The 17,594-nt window shown below is 38.7% G+C and overlaps 1 protein-coding gene across 1 annotated transcript in view; it reads right to left on the bottom strand.

The window, feature by feature from the left end:
* Positions 1-17,594, bottom strand: part of LOC124606845 — a 64,009-nt gene that overhangs the window by 26,678 nt on the left and 19,737 nt on the right. The window contains exons 5-6 of the mRNA XM_047138922.1: positions 1,118-1,240; positions 903-1,025 (exon numbers count right to left, since the gene is read on the bottom strand). Of these exons, the coding sequence (XP_046994878.1) occupies positions 903-1,025; positions 1,118-1,240 (246 nt within the window). The remainder of the gene's footprint in view (positions 1-902; positions 1,026-1,117; positions 1,241-17,594) is intronic.

The raw sequence follows: 17,594 nt of genomic DNA, 5'->3' as shown, positions 1-17,594 counted from the left end.
TTGTCTTTGCAGAAAGAACTGTAACGGGAATCACGTACCTGGACATGTTGGAATAATGACTGTTTCCTCAAGTTATGGAAGATTTCCAAAACTTCATTTTCCAACAGGATGGAGCTCCGCCCCATTGGCACCATGATGTACGAGGCTTTTTGAATGACTCCCTTCCTCAGCACTACATCAATCGCAGGGGACATGAGGACCTGGCTCTGCATTTCTGGCCACCGAGATCTCCTGATCTCACACCCTGCGACTATTTCTTATGGGGGTTAGTTGAAGGAAGCTGTTTACATCCTGGCTATACCAACCACTCTGAACAATCTGCGGAACTGAATCACTGCTGTGCACTCAGTAACAGCAGATACACTTTCACGCATGTGGAACGAGTTTGGCTACCACATTGATGCCGTGCAGCCAACAGTGGCTAAACTGAACATTTAAAACATTTCGAATTATTAAATAATTATTAAAAACTAATTAAATACAAATTATTAAATTGATATCAAACATTTTGAAAAAACACTTTGAAACTTCCTCTTTTCATTGGTCTAAGGCTTGTTCATTTTGGATTTGTACTTTAATAAATATGAAGTTTTGAAACTGAGTCCATCATTTGGAATAAAGCTGTATACTACGTTAACACTATTAGGAAAAGGATGGACAGTTACTTACCACAGAGATGACTCGCTGAGCTGCAGAGAGGCACAACAACGAGACTATTATGCATTAATACCTTTTGGCCACAGACTTTTTCAGCAAGGATGAAACACACACACACACACACACACACACACACACACACACACACACCTCAATTACACATGACTGCTACTGCTACCACCACCAGCTATGGTAGGAGCTGTCAGACACATAAAACTCTAAAATGTAGAAGATTAAAGTTTTACCTTCGTTTTTACTTGTTTCCTTGCAGTGATCAAGGAAGTCATCTCTTCTTATTTTCTTTCCACTTTTGGCATTTTGGTGTTTTTGTTCCAGGTTATCCTTTTCTTTTGCCTTCTGTGGGCTTTCTGTCCAACATGTCATACAGAAAAGCTATACATTAAGTCAAGTGTTATAGTCAGACATGTAAACTCTAAAATGTAGAAGATTAAACTTTTACCTTTGTTTTTACTTGTTGTCTTGCAGTAATCGAGGGAGTCATCTCTCCTTATTTTCTTTCCACTTTTGGCATTTTCGTGTCCTTGTTCTGGATTATCCTTTTCTTTTCCCTTCTCTGGGCTTTCTGTCCAACATATCACACAGAGATGCTATACATTATCATACATGTTAAGTGCAATTTTGTGAAGATAGACAGCAAATTCAATCCAACAAACACTGAATCGGAAAGAAATTACTGGAATGTTATTCAGTTCTCAGACATCATCTTTAATAACAGCACGCATTACTATATACAGTGTGCACATAAAGTCCAATTATTTATTGCACAAGAATTAAACATTGCACAGTTTTTTTTCTCTTTTCTTTTCTTTTTTTTACAAACATTTGATATGCGTGGTTCATGGTGTGGGTTCCTGTTGTAATGCCCTAGTTCATGAACCACGGGCAACGTATGAGTGGTCAAGTAACTGGTCCTGACAGTCGGGATACCAGTTACTTTGGAATAAGGGTGGGCATCTCGGACATGTTCTGAGTTGTGGTCACCTTTGTGGTCAGACGGCAAAGACTACCAAATCCACTGGTTAGTCCCTCCTCAACCGTTAGGGGTAAAACTCAATGGGACCTGGGGCAATTAAGGCTAGCAACCTCAGGGTGTATACGTGGACAAGGAAAAAAAATTCCCGGGTTTTTCCCAGATTTCCTGGTTAAAAATACACTTTCTCCTGGGTGACAGTATATTTTCCCTTATCAATCCTTTGAATGGTTATGGTTTTATACACGGGCGTACAATTTCCCGGCACTTTAGAAAACGAAACTTCGAAGCACTTTTGTAAGCCGTTCGTAGCTCATGTCACGTGATCTCGCCAGCCGATAACAGCGGATATTCAGAGCATAGGACACGTGATGTAATCAGCCAACAGCAACATCACTGTTAAGTAGCACGAGCACACAAACAGGCAAAGTTAATAGTTTAAATTAATATACATAGTGTTGCTGCAAGAAAAGAAAAGCTTTCACATATAATATTGTTCTCAAGCTGCAAGAGAAGCTAAGCTTTCGCATATACTGCTGATCTTTTTTGCGCGTGTTACACTTTAAGATATATCACACAAATGTGGCAGTAAAATTTTAATAATGACATAAAAGTCTGATCTTTAGGGTTCGAAATTTTTCTAAATGGCTCGTCATCAAAGAGCAGATTTTTAAATGAGAGTCAAATGCTCCTTGATTTAATAAATTTATGGTACATTCTTGCACATAGTTCAACTTACGTAAAATGATATTTACTTTGGAAGTAACGCTTTTCAAACCACTATTCGCAATACTTTCCCGCGACCTGTTAGAAATAGGTTCGTTTCAGCAGTTGCCAGAGAGCGCAGATAACAGGCTTGAGGCTTGGGTAGGTAACATGATGTACGAAGCCCGTATGTACACACGTATAAAAGATTGAAAGATTATACATTATGTCATAAAAGAAACAAGACATCAGAGGATACCGCAAGAGTATCGGAATTTTGTGAACCATATTAAAATGTGCCCATTTAAAGTGCATACTTAAAAAGTGCACATTCGTATGTCCAGATTCTCAATGAAGTAGACCTCGAGCTGATATTAAGCTTTTCAGTGTGGTTTTGGGGATGTAAATTTTCTTGGAGCACCAGTACTGTAATATATCATGTTCGGTTCTTAATACCATACGTGCTAGAAAATGAAAACGTGCACTTGAAATGCAGCGAACCGTTGAAACTAGTCAGTACTGTGGAATTAAACATTTCATTTCAAATACATTGAATGCCTCTGCGGAAAAGGTTAACAAAAGTCAAAGTTCTTTAGCAAACAGACAAAAATAACTTCATTGTTCCGCAAGGCGATTAATGCTTGACTGTCAGAAAGGTGGAAATAAGATAAAATCTGAAACTAATGATATATTTTAGTCTTCCGTAATTATGTCAACGTGTTTTATTTCACTTGATAGCTCCCGGCCACAGATATCCATTTTGTTTTCATTTGACATTAGAGTAAACGAAGGGGAAACCGCAAAATCACTAAATGTAAATACAGGTCATGTGGAGACTGCCCATTATAACTCAGACTGCTCTGCGCATCAGCCTCGGATCTACGACATTTGCGAACCGGGTCAATACTAAAAAAAATTGAATTTTCAAAATATGTTCATCTTGTAGCACACATCTTTCCGAAAAGTCTGAAACATAAAACATATGTATTCGAGGAAATGTAAGACATATTATTTGCTCTTAAGTATGCCAAAGTGCAGTGCCACACCTCTTCATAAAGCATTTTTCTACTGCACGTCCAAACTATATTCAGGAGAGTGGAAATTAAAACGTCCTGTGGTGCCTCTCCTTCTCGCAGTCGGCGCGTTTGACAGCCTGCCCCTCTTTAAAAAAATCTCGCAATTAATAGCAGATGGGATTATTTGTAATTGAGAGAAAAAAACTCTTCAGAAAATTGAACTCTTTATTGCCTATTAGTTAATAACTTGCTGTTTTGTGTGGCATAAAATTAATATAATATATTGCAAGAAATTACACATTTCATCAAACCTTAGCTCCTAGCATTTTTTTCTCTCTAATCTTGCTACAGCTTTACACTGTGTGGTTTCCTTTCTGCGAATGAGTCTATTACCTCATCAAAGTTCATCAAACGTTTTGCTACATGAAAAATCGAAATGTCGTTATCTAATACTGAAAAAGGTGTTAAATCAAAGACTGATGTGGTTTCTCGATCTGATTTTGTCTATTTTGTCACTGTCTACAAGATAAAACATCATAGGCCTTTCTAATATGGTAGCAGTTTTGTAACACACCAAATAAACGAGCCTGTTTTGGCACAAATGGCCATTATTATAACACAAAAGAATATAATCCATGAAGTACCAATAACAAATGCCTATTAGGCCCGCTACAAGCAAAAAGCTTTGTTAGGAAATAGTTTCACATTTCATTCATACGCACCAGCTTCTCAAGCATCAGAACGAAAAGTAGTATTACGAAATTTGTATATAAATTTAGAATTGTCTTATTCTTCCATAATTTTTGTGATGTCCCCGTTTCTTCTCCTTCCTCATTCTAATAATCTTGTCATCGCCAATTCTGTAGCTATTGCTGCCATTGTCAAAATTTGTTCGCCGATTAACTTCACTAACCCTGCCAGAATCACAGGTTTAGTTATCCCGTGATTATTTTCAGGTTAGGCGTTATTAAGTGTTCAAACTACACGTTTTCTGCGTTACTTCCAGAATAGAAATTACGCAGCTGCTAGCCGGGGACTGTACTACTGGTCCTTACTAGTGTAGCGATCTGGCCAAAAATTTTCTGTCAAAATTTCATTTTCTTGGATACACCGAGAAGATAATACGTAATCTTTCTCACCTGTTATTCCTATCAGTCGTTTATTTCCATCCTGGTAGTCTGAATCTATGGATTTCGCTAGTAATTATAACAATGCTGATCATTCGCAAACCCAATCAACCACATAATCAGACAGCGATTGGCATTCATCTGTTCGGCTTTTCTCCCTCAGCTCGTATAGCCCCGTCCCCTTTTGTCTGCGGAAAGTTTATTTCTAGATGCGACGAGTATTCTCCTGACAGAAACATCACGTACACTATGCATGCTTTCAAAGGTCAACTTTTGATTCATTCAGAAATCAACTTAAAATGTGTTCAAAAATGTTCAAAAACCAACAGGGAAGCGTTTCAAAACCATATGAATAATCGATAGACAAAATTGTGCTGGATGCTAGGCGCTTTGTGAAACAAGTTTTTTCTTCAAGAATATGAATTTGGCGCTCCCTTTTCCCGATTGCATCTAGCTGCGACTGCTTGCACAGCCAACTGCCACATTCCTGTAGCCAGAAGCCGGAGAATCTACTACTCAAACACGACTCAACTGCGAATGCGCATGAGCTGCTAATTGCTAAAACGAATCTAATATAAAACGCTTTGACACATTTTGCTGTTGGCAGACGCTTGCATGAGCATTGTGTGTCGTTCCTGTATATGGCACATTCCCTCTGCAATTTAAGTTATTTTCGTTTTTTTCTCTTGTTTGTTTTTTATTGTTGAAGTATTATTCTGCAGTAGCGGGATACAGTAATATCCTTTGTTAGAGCATCGGTTCTTACCAGTCACAATTACAAAAATTTAACTGAAAACTAAAACAATGAAAAATTCCTGGAATTCTAAAAATATGCCGGGTTTTTCCCAGTTTTCTCCCGGATGAAAAAATTCCCGGGTTTTTCCCGAATCTTCTGGTTGTCCCGGATCGTATACACCCTGAACCTGCATCCCTGGTATTTTAAATATGATGCTGGCAACAATCAGAGCAAAATGCCTCAGACTTTTGGAGGTGATGGAGTCCCACCTTTAATTGACAAACCAGGGACTCCTAAGATACAACTCAGCAAACGAATGGTAACAAGATGGGGAGCTATTGATATCAATGGGGGCTACTCTGGGAAGAAGGTAGAGCTGGCAGAGGCTGCAAGTAAGATGGGGTTGGACGTTTTAGCTGTTAGTGACATTTGGGTAAGGGGTGAGAAAGAAGAGGAAGTGGGAGAATACAAGGTCTACCTGTCAGGAGTCAAAGCAGGAATAGCACAATGGGTTGCAGGGCTGTACATCAGGAAAGAAATGGAACCCAGCATAGTTGCACTAAGGTATGTAAATGAATGACTGATGTGGATAGATTTGACAGTGTCTTGCAAGAAAATTAGGATTGTGTCAGTATATTCGCATTGTGAAGGGACAGATCAAGATAAGATGGATAGTTTTTATGACGCACTCAGTGATGTAGTTGTTAGAGTAAAGGACAAGGACAGTGTTCTGCTCATGGGTGATTTTAATGCCAGGATTGGAAATCGAACAAAAGGGTATGAAAAGGTTATGGGTAAATTTGGAGAGGATATGGAGGCCAACAGGAACGGGAAACAACTCTTGGATTTCTGTGTCAGTATGGGCTTAGTAATCACAAACTCCTTTTTTAAACATAAGAACATTCACATATACTTGGGAAGGCAGGGGAACCAGATCTGTCATTGACTATATAATAACAGATCATGAATTCAGGAAGGCTGTGAGGGACACACGTGTATTCAGGGGATTCTTTGATGACACTGATCACTGTTTAATCTGCAGTGAAATTGGTATTGTGAGGCCGAAAGAGCAGGAGGTCAGGTCCATATGTGGGAGGAAAAGAGTGGAGAAACTTCAGGATACAGAAATCAGGCACAAGTACATAACAGTGATCTCAAAAAGGTACCAGTTAGTTGAATGTAGCCAATTACAGTCATTGGAAAAGGAATGGACAAGGTACAGGGACACAGTACTAGAAGTGGCTAAAGAATGTCTTGGAACAGTAGTGTGTAAAGGTAGGATGAAGCAAACAGCTTGGTGGAATGGCACAGTTAAGGCAGCCTGTAAAAGGAAAAAGAAGACGTATCAAAATGGCTACATACTAGAACTCAGGTAGACGGAGAAAGTTATGTTGGAGAAAGAAATAAAGCCAAACAGATAATTGCAGCATCCAAGAAGAAATCTTGGGAAGACTTTGGAAGCAGGTTGAAGACTTTGGGTCAAGCTGCTGGAAAACCATTCTGGAGTGTAATTAGCAGTCTTAGAAAGGGAGGTAAGAAGGAAATGACAAGTATTTTGGATAGGTCAGGAAAACTGCTTGTGAATCCTGTTGATGCCTTGGGCAGATGGAGGGAATATTTTGAAGAGTTGCTCAACGCAGGTGAAACTACGGTCAGTAATGTTTCAGATTTCGATGTACAACGGGATAGGAATGATGATGGAAATAGGATCACATTTGAGGAAGTGGAGAAAATGGTCAATAGATTGCAGTGCAATAAAGTGGCTGGGGTGGATGAAATTAAGTCAGAGCCCATAAAATACAGTGGAGCATCAAGTCTTAAATGGCTACACAGGATAATTGAAATGGCGTGGGAGTCGGGACAGGTTCCATCAGACTGGACGAAAGCAGTAATCACACCAATCTTTAAACATGGAAACAGAAAAGATTGTAACAACTACAGAGGTATCTCTTTAATCAGCGTTGTGGGTAAAATCTTCTCAGGTATTGTTGAAAGGAAAGTGCGAGTATTAGTTGGGGACAAATTGGATGAAAATCAGTGTGGGTTTAGGCCTCTTAGAGGTTGTCAGGACCATACAAAGTTTGAGGTTACGGATATGAAAGTAGCTAGGATGATTGTAGGTACTAGTAGATGGGAACAATGGCAGGAGGGTGTCCACAATGAGGAAATCAAAGAAAAACTGGGGATGAACTCTATAGATGTAGCAGTCATGGCGAACAGGCTTAGATGGTGGGGTCATGTTACACGCATGGGAGAAGCAAGGTTACCCACGAGACTCATAGGTTCAGCAGTAGAGGGTAGGAGGAGTCGGGGTAGACCAAGGAGAAGGTACCTGGATTCGGTTAGAATGATTTTGAAGTAATAGGCTTAACATCAGAAGAGGCACCAATGTTAGCACTGAATAGGGGATCATGGAGGAATTTTATAAGGGGGACTATGCTCCAGACTGAATGCTGAAAGGCACAATCAGTCTAAAATGATGATGATGATGATGATGATGATGACATCTGCTTTGCAAACTATGATGACCCGGCAGACGTCAATATGGTAATCGAATTCTTACCACACGCATCCCAGCAAAGCATCTTCGACTGTGGTAGTTGCTTCCCGTATTCTCTGCCAAAGCTCTGCTGTACAAAGTGGTAATGGCAGAACATACACCAGATCTTTAAGGTGTCCCCACAGTAAAAAATCACACGAAGTGAGATCTGGTGATCGGGGAGGTCATTTCATGAAACTTCTGTCCCCTTCTGTAACAAGGCCGATCCATCGATGCAGCAGCTCTGTGTTCAGGTACTCACGAAACTCACAATGGAAATGGGGTGGAGCCACATCCTGCTGAAAGATGAATGGAGAGTCCGACTGCTTTTGAGGCATCAGCTATTGCTGCAACATGTGCAAGTAGGAATATCCAGTGACAGTGCTCTTGGCGAAGAAGAATGGCCCATACAGTTTTCGATGTGACAAGGCACAAAAAAATATTTACTTTTGGGGAATCACACTCAAATTTAATGCATTTGTGTGGATGCTTTGTACCCCAGATTCAACACTTATGCTTGTTCACTATTAGTGTGAAAAGTGGCTTCGTTGCAAGAAATTAAGCAATCAACAATGCCATCTCTATCCTCATTCAATTGTTGTCACTGCGAACAAAACTCAAAACACCTGTCTTTGTTGTCGTCATTGAGCTTCTGCACTAGCTCCAATTTGAATGATTTCATAGACAGCTTCTGTCACAGGACTTTCCACACTGTAGCCATGCACAATGCATCGATTTCTTTAGACTCCTTGAATGTCTCTTATATGAGCTCCACATTCACTTCACTCACACTGGGATGTCTGCTTCTCTTTGCCGGGCACAAGCAACCCATCGTAACGAATGTGTTGTGCCAGTGGTACATGGCCTTCCTTGTTGGTGGCTTCTTACCATACTTGGTTCTAAACATCCATTTAACTGCTGTGTTTTTGTCGAACTGCAACACACAAAAAGCTCGCCCCACACCTTAACTCGTCATGTTTGTGACTAGTGCTGACTATCAGCAAATGACCAAACTACACCGTGGTGGTACACATGAAAAAAAGCTTTCAGGTATTCTCTTCAAAATGACATATGTATGATATCTGTGCTATGTTTTTTGTGCAATAAATAATTGAAAGTGTTTCCGGACTTTATGTACACCCTCTATGTTCCACTGACAATAATGGCAATTGACACTGCTGCTTCTTGTTCTTGTGCCTTTGTCCCACATCAGTGCAAGACTAGCATGGTTATTAATGTATTTGGCATGGTTAGTTAAGGGGCGGCCAGATGCCCTTGCTGTCGCCACCCCATTGCCATCAAAAGGAGTGAAATTGAGTGCTGGGGTGAAGGCGACCAACAAGTTCAAAACATATTTTGTATTACATAACTACATATTGGCCATGGCATTTCTTTTATTTTAATTATTATCTTTACTGTTTGAAAGTTCTTAGTGTGCGGCAAAGGCTAAATACAGAACATTACGAACCAGTACCTGAATACTAATATTTTTAGGAATGATTTTTTTAACTTTTTTTATAAGCTAAAACTTTTATTTGTGTGAACTGATTTAAAACAGTTCATGTGTCTACGTATTATGTATGTCAGGCACTGATCCTTCACAAAGACGACTATAACAGTAACAAATGTTCATCTATTATACTTGCCTATTAATACATATAAATAAAACTTTGCAAATTCTTGGTGGTCTCGGGGTGAAACTGACCATCAGCAAACCTTAGTGTGAAGTTAACCATCTTTTCCAAGGGGTTCTTTTACATACAGACATTCATGAATGCCACAAGAATGTGCCATAATGAATACAGCAACAATGAGACACAGTGAACGCAGCAACAATTCTACGTAATAATCTAGTGACAAGGTAAGAAAGTCATTGTGTCTGTAAGTTAATCTGTCTCTGTAAGTTAAACTACCAATTTGTCACATAGGCTGTAATTCTATTTATTACATCATACAGTTGAGATCATACAAGTTGTCAATGTGAAAATGCCATCACAACTGAGGTTCCACATTTAATAAATTAGCCAAACCCAATAAATAAATAAAAATTAAAAATATCGGTATTACCCAGATAACCATTAGTGGAGAGACTTTACCCACTGACAAAGAGGATGTGACATTGTTTAAAGACTTTCTTTCAAAGTTAATTGACAAGGACGGAATTTCTGGCGAACAGTTAAACAACTGCGATGAAAGTCGCTTAAATTGCAAGATGAACCTATGACAATCCTTCCTTCAAAACAGAAGTTGCAGCTCCTGGCTACAAGAAAAATAAGGAACAAGTTATCATACTGGCTTTCAGTAATGGAACCACATGCTTGGGCTTACATTAATAGGGAAATCACAGAAACACAGACCTTTCAAAAACCTGAAAAATCAGGAATCACTGCTCCTACATTACACTCATCAAAAGAAAGCATTAATGAATTCAGAGACCATTAAAACCTCGGACTAAAATGATTTTGTACCAGCTATAGGGAAATATTTGAAAGACACAATTTACTGAGGAAAGTTGTAACACATCTTGGGTAACACGCCTTCACATTCTGCCAGTGACTAACTCACAAATGGAATCTAAGCATTACTTTTTCACCACCAAACAAATTCTTTTAGACCTTGAAGGTGTATGGAAATTGTGCTATCATTTTGTTGCTCAAAATGTATTGGGTTGTGGGGATGTCAATGAAGAGGACATCACAGAATGGATGGCAAATGATGAAGTTGAACTGATAATACCATTGTGGAAATAGAGACACAGAGAGAAGTTACACAAGAGGAGGAGGAAGAGGAGGAGGAAATCTTAAGACAGGAGAAATCTCATCCTACATTTTGCAGAGTTCAAGATAACTGAGGCTGTGCTGAGTGAGAAGGATGAAGCAATACCAGCTGATATCATGTGTTTGCATAAGTGTTCGGTGGAGGGGTATTGGCAGCACACAAGAGCACTAAATGATGGAAACAACCAAAGACTTTTAAAAAAGCTCAAACCTCTCAGGTTCATATTTTCTATTAGGCCTGGCTTTTCACATTATGTAATATACATTCATATTTTTTAAAGTTTCCTGTAATAATTTTTGAAGAGTGCTGTATGTGCATAACAGACACATAATTAGCATGTATTATGTAAGAAATCAGAAAATGTTAATAAAATTGGCTTTTGGTACACATAAGAAAATGGGTGTTTTGAATGGTCACAAGAAATGTTTTATTGAACTCCAGCCTATCTGGCTTGACCCTCTGCCATATTAGGCTAGATAGTTGGAAGTCTACTGTATAAAGAATAAAATTTTATCTTGATGACTTTCCCTTGACTTATGGGAAATCAGTCTACTTTGTACGAAAAGCTGATTTTTTTTTTTTATATAAAAGGAATGTAGTAAGTTATTTCAAAGTACTGAGCCTTATGCTCTTTGTGTGAGATGCTAACTGCTGTCATTAAAAATGTTTAAAAAAGTATGGCAAATGGTGCTGTTATACGGGTTGGGGCAACAGTAATGACACTGATGTGGGTGTGCCAACTGTAAAAATTGTTAGTTCACCTGAACAGATCATTCCAAAGGATTTAAATTTGCTAAATCTCACGTTAGTACGTTGTCGAAGTGTCTGTACCAACAAAAAACCAATATTGTATTAGTTACCAAAAGTTGGTTGATACCAGACATAAATAGCAGTGAAATTTTGAACTCTGATTGGACAATATTTAGGAAGGAAGTGGACTGATGCTATGGGAGGTGGCGTGTTCATTGCAATTAAAAGCCGTTTAAACACAGTTGAGATCGATACTGGGTCGGACTGTGAAATAGTCTGGATAGAGCTGTCAATCAGACACGGTGTGACCATTGTATTAGGATGTTTTTATAGACTCGTTTCAGATTAAGTCTTGAGTATATAGGAAATAAATATCCAAATTATCCATTAGTTATATGTGGAGACTTTAACTTGGCGTCCATTGACTGGGAAAATCACACATTTATCACAGAAGGCAGATGCAAAGACTCATATGAAGTTATTCTAGGAGCGCTCTCAACATAAAATTTTAAGTAATTAGTTAAAAAACCAACTCGAGATGGGAACACATTAGACATCTTGGCAACAAACAGACCTGATCTTTTTGAGGAACTTAAATCTAGAAGAAGGTATTAGGGACCATAATGTCACTGAGGCTTCTATGTCAGTGGAAGTTGCAAAAAAGCCAAAGAAACAGTGAAGAGTTTTCTTGTTTTGGAAAGTAAATAAAAGTGTCATTAATGAATATCTTCATAGTCAGCTCCAAGCATTCGCCGTGGGACACAAAGATACTGAGCATCTTTAATCGGAATTTAAAGGTATTGTCCACCACGTGCTAGAGAAATATATGCCTAGCAAAAATATAGGGGAGGGAAATGATCCACCTTGGTCAACAAACACATTAGGAAGTTGCTGAGAAAGCAGAGAATTTTGCACAGTCGTTTTAAACGTAGTCACTGCCCCGCTTACAAACAGAAATTATGCGAAATGAAAGCAGCTGTCAAAAGGTCAATGAGAGATTCTTTTAACAAATTTGAACCCAATATTTTATCTCCAGATTCTATAAATAACCCCAAAAAATTTTGCTCGTACATAAAATCTATGAACGCGACAAATAATTCAATACCTTGTCTTGCTGACAGTACAGATAATGTAACGGATGGTGATAAACAAAAGGCCAACATTCTAAACCTAGCTTTCAAAAACTCATTTACGGTAGAGGACTGCAGCACCATTCCCCCTCTCAATTATTAAACAAACGCAAAGATGGTTGACATAGTGTTAAGTGCATCTAGGATTATAAAACAGTTAAGATCCTTAGATGCCTGGAAGGCATCTGGCCCAGACGGTATCCCCGTAAAATTTTATGTTGACTATGCTACAAATATAGCACCATTCTTACCCATCATCTATCAGAGATCACTGGAACATCGAAAAGTTCCACCAGACTGGAAGAAGGCCTAGGTCATAGCAATCTATAAAAAGGGTAGAAAATCGGATGCACAAAATTACCAGCCAATTTCACTAACATCGATTTGTTGTAGAATCATGGGACACATTTTGTGTTCAGACACAATGACCTTTCTAGACTCTGAGAAGCTCATCTGCGGAAACCAACACAGTTTTAGGAAACAGCGGTCATGCAAGACACAGCTGGCCCTCTTTGTGCATGATATAAAACAGACTCTAGATACCGGCTCCCAGGTTGATGCATTATTCCTTGACTTTTGAAAGGCGTTCGACACAGTTCCGCATTGTCGCTCGCTCCAAAAAGTGCGCGCTTACGGTCTATCTGATGACATATGCGATTGGATAGAAAGTTTACTAACAGACAGAGAGCAGTATGTCGTGCTGAATGGGAAGAATTCAACAGAAACAAATGTAACATTAGGTGTCCCCCTAGGGCAGCGTAATAGGTCCCCTGCTTTTTACAATTTACATAAATGAGCTGGTTGATGGTATTGACAGTGGCATTAGACTGTTTGCCGATGATGCTGTAGTCTGCAGGAAAGTAGTATCACACAAAAGTTGTGAACAAATCAATGAGGATTTGCAGATAATAAATGCATGGTGTATTGACTGGCAGTTATCTCTCAATATCAGTAAGTGTAACCTACTGTGCATAATAAAGCGAAAATCCCCATTAATGCCCAGTCTTTGGAAGCAGTAACATCCGTCAAGTATCTGGGTGTGATTATTCTAAATGATCTCAAATGAAACAATTATATTACACAAGTAATGGGTAAGGCGAACTCTAGATTGCGGTTTATTGGTAGAATCCTGAAGCGATGCTGTCCTTCAACAAAGGAAATTGCTTACAGTACTTTAGTTCGTCCAGTCTTAGAGTATTGTTTGTCTGTGTGGGACCCTTACCAGTTAGTCTGATTCAAGAGATTGAGAAGGTCCAAAGAAGAGTGGCAAGATTCATGACTAGTACATTTAGTCATCGTGAGAGCGTTACAAATCTCTTAGAAAGTTTGAAGTGGGACACACTTGCAGATAGGTGACGCGCTAAATGGAAGGGGCCGCTCACTAAATTCCAAAATCCGATCTTCGCCGAGAATGTATGTAGAGCATATATTATTACCACCAACTTTCATATCACGCAATGATCACCATTCAAAAATAAAAGGAAAATAATGAGTTTGTACTGAGGCATTCAGAGAGTTGTTTTACCCTCACGTGATCCGCGAGCGGAACAGAGGGGGGGATATGACTTTGGCGCGAATAGTGCCCTCCGACACACATTGCTTGGTGGCTAGCGGAGTATATATGTAAATGTAGATGTAAATAGTAGTTGGTGGCTGGATGCCCTCCTGATGTCACATCAGTACCAGCCTGGTATTTACTTAGCTGGATGTGGTAAACTGACTAAAAACCACATCCAGGCTGGCCAGCTCACTTATACTATACTCACAGTCAATCTACAAGACATTTGATTTCATGCAGTCTTGTCTCCCTGTATCCCGGAACTTTAATGTGATTTGTTACCCAGGATGGTCATTTGTTGTACAATCATGGAATACATATTGCGTTCATAATAGAAGTGAAGTACAGAGACATGTAAGTGGTTTACAGCATGTGCAGGAACAAACTGCTAGTCTTTAGTCAGGCCATTTATTTCACTGAAGAGTAACAGAGCAAAAAGGAACTCTTGTTGTAGGGTTAAAAACAATATTACATATATTGAAAGTATTTTAGACAGAAAAGCAAGAGTAGCTCTAATAAGGAAGCAGGTAGCCTCTACCAAGAGTTGCAGAGACTGATAATAGCAAATCTCACTGCAGGGGCATTTCATGCAAAAATAGGACAAACACGAAAGAATGATTCTTCAGGAGGAAATGAAATTTAATTTAAGGTAAACTGTGAAATACTACATCTAAATATTAAAGGCAAATGTAATTTCTATGTGGCTTTGTTTGAAGTACTGAATAAAACAACAGCTGAGTAGTATAAGAGGAGGTACAGTGGCCTTTTTCAGAACAACTGCTTCTCTTCTAATATATATTTACATCAAAAATTCCCATAATTATCAGTGTGGATAGATCTGCTCTATTCATAACTTCTTTTGTTCTACTTAACAGAAGTAGTCTGCACTGGCTGCTTCTGCCTCTGAATTTTTAACCTGCTTGTACCACATCCCTTCATGGGAACTCTTATCGTTGAATGAATTAATAAAAAAAAGGAAGTCAGATTATGAGTTCTTTAAATATAGTAAAGAAATTACACTGCCAGTACAGCACTCAGTCTAATAATACTGCTGTCATGTTTCTGAGTACAGAATACGTTCAACACTGCAGACACCTGCATTATACAGCATTAACTCATACTCACTTTCTTCATGAAGTCATTTTCTAATGCATCCTGAAAATAAGTGACAGCAGTTTTAAGCAACAGTGTGATATCAACTTTTATTTCATACACAGTCATATCATGGCTAAGACTTTTATAAAACTTCACCAGACATATGGAGAATGTGTTTGGCAAGGGGCCAGGTTTTCAAGTTGCTTAAGGCATTTTTGGAAGAATGGAATTTATTGATGATAAATATTACAGTGAGATGACAAAAACAGTGAGACAGAGATTTCTAGCTCTTCTATAGTGACCAACATTTAATCAGTTTTAAGATAATTGGAAATTAGAAAATTCTGCACAAAATGGTTCTGAAACACATTTATGAGGAACAAAAGGAAAATATAAAGAACAATTTTTTTATTATAAAGTGCTTGACACAATTTGAAGAAAAATTTTCAGTGTTGCGACCAAGTGTGGTAGCAACCACTGGCAATGGATCTTGACACACTGCACTGTCTGACATTGAATATTTGGCTATTAAATGTAACACCGTAGCTCTATGATCTTATTATTCACTGAACATTATTTCTCTTCAAAGTTTTCTCTCCCCGAAACAGGAAACTCAACTAAAGGAATGCAGTCTTAATAGTGGGCACAAAAACAACAGTAACAGGGCAGTTTAGGACACTTCCATTCACCACTTTGTAAGACTGCTACACAGAATGACCTCAACATTAAAAGCCAAATCTGTAATATACAATGTGTAAGACATTTATAAAAAATTTTAGGTAATTATTTTATTTACAGAGTTTGTTGATGTGTACTAGTTTATCAAACAACAGCTTTGATGTGGCTCTTGGAAATTATCTGCATGGGACACTTCCCTATCATCGAAACAAATTGTTGAAACTTTACATCACATTAACAACCCAATATTACATCATCATCAAAACAAAAAATAGATCCACCCCGTTTTTGCACATCTGAGAAGGTAGCAAGACAACAGCAGACCCAAACACATTATTGTCAAGCTGGAGGGTAAGCATATGTTTACCAAAGAAAAAGCAAAGATGACAAGTGAACATGTCCACAGGACACGTGACAGCAATTCTTCACCAATGATATGCTGTTTGCCAGATGAGGGAATGCTTTCTAGGAATAACTTTCTTGGCAGTTGTGTGGTCTTTCTGAAGCAAGCATTGCGAGTGGTACAAAATAGTGAAACAAGAATGTTGCAAAATAATGTAACTGAGAAGAAGAAGCACATGAGCTAGTCAGTTGGGTGTATGGTCACACCCAGGAAAGGAGCCCCACAGAATAATAAGAGAACATCCTTTTTAGCAATTACAACTCACAATATTTTATTTTGCACTAGATTGTGGCATCTGCATACTAAATAAAGGGAATGGGTGCAACAGCTGCGAGAATGTGATTAGATTGGAGACAAACATTTATTTTGATAAACAAAAGTCTTTTGGAGCACAGCTACACATATATATTTTACAAATTATTATTATTATTATTATTAGTGGAATAAAATAATAATATTCCACCTATCAACAACAAAAAGTTATGATAAGCAACAATGCAGAATATATAGGAATGCTGTCACAATTCATGATGATCTTTAAGTGCTGAATTTCATTCTTGTTTCAATGCTGTCCATGGCACAACATTATGAGGACTATGAACAGCACAACATATGTGCTCTACAGTCACTAAAACTTTTATAGGTGCACAACCATAGATTTATACTGTAATATAGGACAGCATTCTGGCCATTATTTCACATAAAACTATTTATACATTAGAGATTCCTTAAAGAAGGCTACTTGCAACAGGGGCCAGAACACTGGTAATACAAGGTGAAGATGTGGTCACTTACCTAGTAAAGTTTCACTGAAGATGACAATGGCTGACAAGACTTGCCCCTGAGCATATATAATAAAGAGATGCCAGGATACATGTGGCAGGTCAAAGTTCCTTGATCTGACAACCCACTTAAGAGCTAGAAAGGCGATGAACTTGTGTCTCTAAGGCAGTGAAGTACTCGTGAGAAAGGGTTCATCGCATGTTCTCCAACCTTAACATCTATAAAAGAATTACACACACTTTCTTCCACTAGGGAACTAAAATTGGCAGTCTGGGAGAAGGTCAACAGGCTGACCAACTAACATGCCACCTTGCCATATGAAAATATTTTCAACAGACAGAAGTAGTGCAGGGTAAGGCAGTCAAATGGGAAGACTTGAGGACTGCCTGGCATCTTTGTTGGGCAGTTACGGGAGTGGGGGACTTGACCTTTGGAGTTTAGACAGGTTGAAGTTTTAATAGTCATGAAGGGTTGGTCAAGTATGTAATGTCCATCTGCTGTGAAGGCATATTACAAAAATTCAGATAATTCTGTTGGAGCTCACCAATCTCCTATCAAGATTTCATTCAGACATCCCCCACCCACTCCTGTGCCACCTTCTAATGGTTTCAGCCTTTGGATGAGACACTTTGAAGCCACTGGCAGCAC

This window comes from Schistocerca americana, chromosome 3 (genome assembly GCF_021461395.2).
Source record: "Schistocerca americana isolate TAMUIC-IGC-003095 chromosome 3, iqSchAmer2.1, whole genome shotgun sequence".
NCBI lineage: Eukaryota > Metazoa > Arthropoda > Insecta > Orthoptera > Acrididae > Schistocerca > Schistocerca americana.
The sequence above is the reverse complement of the archived record's forward strand: the minus strand, read 5'-3'. Positions and strand labels throughout refer to the sequence as shown.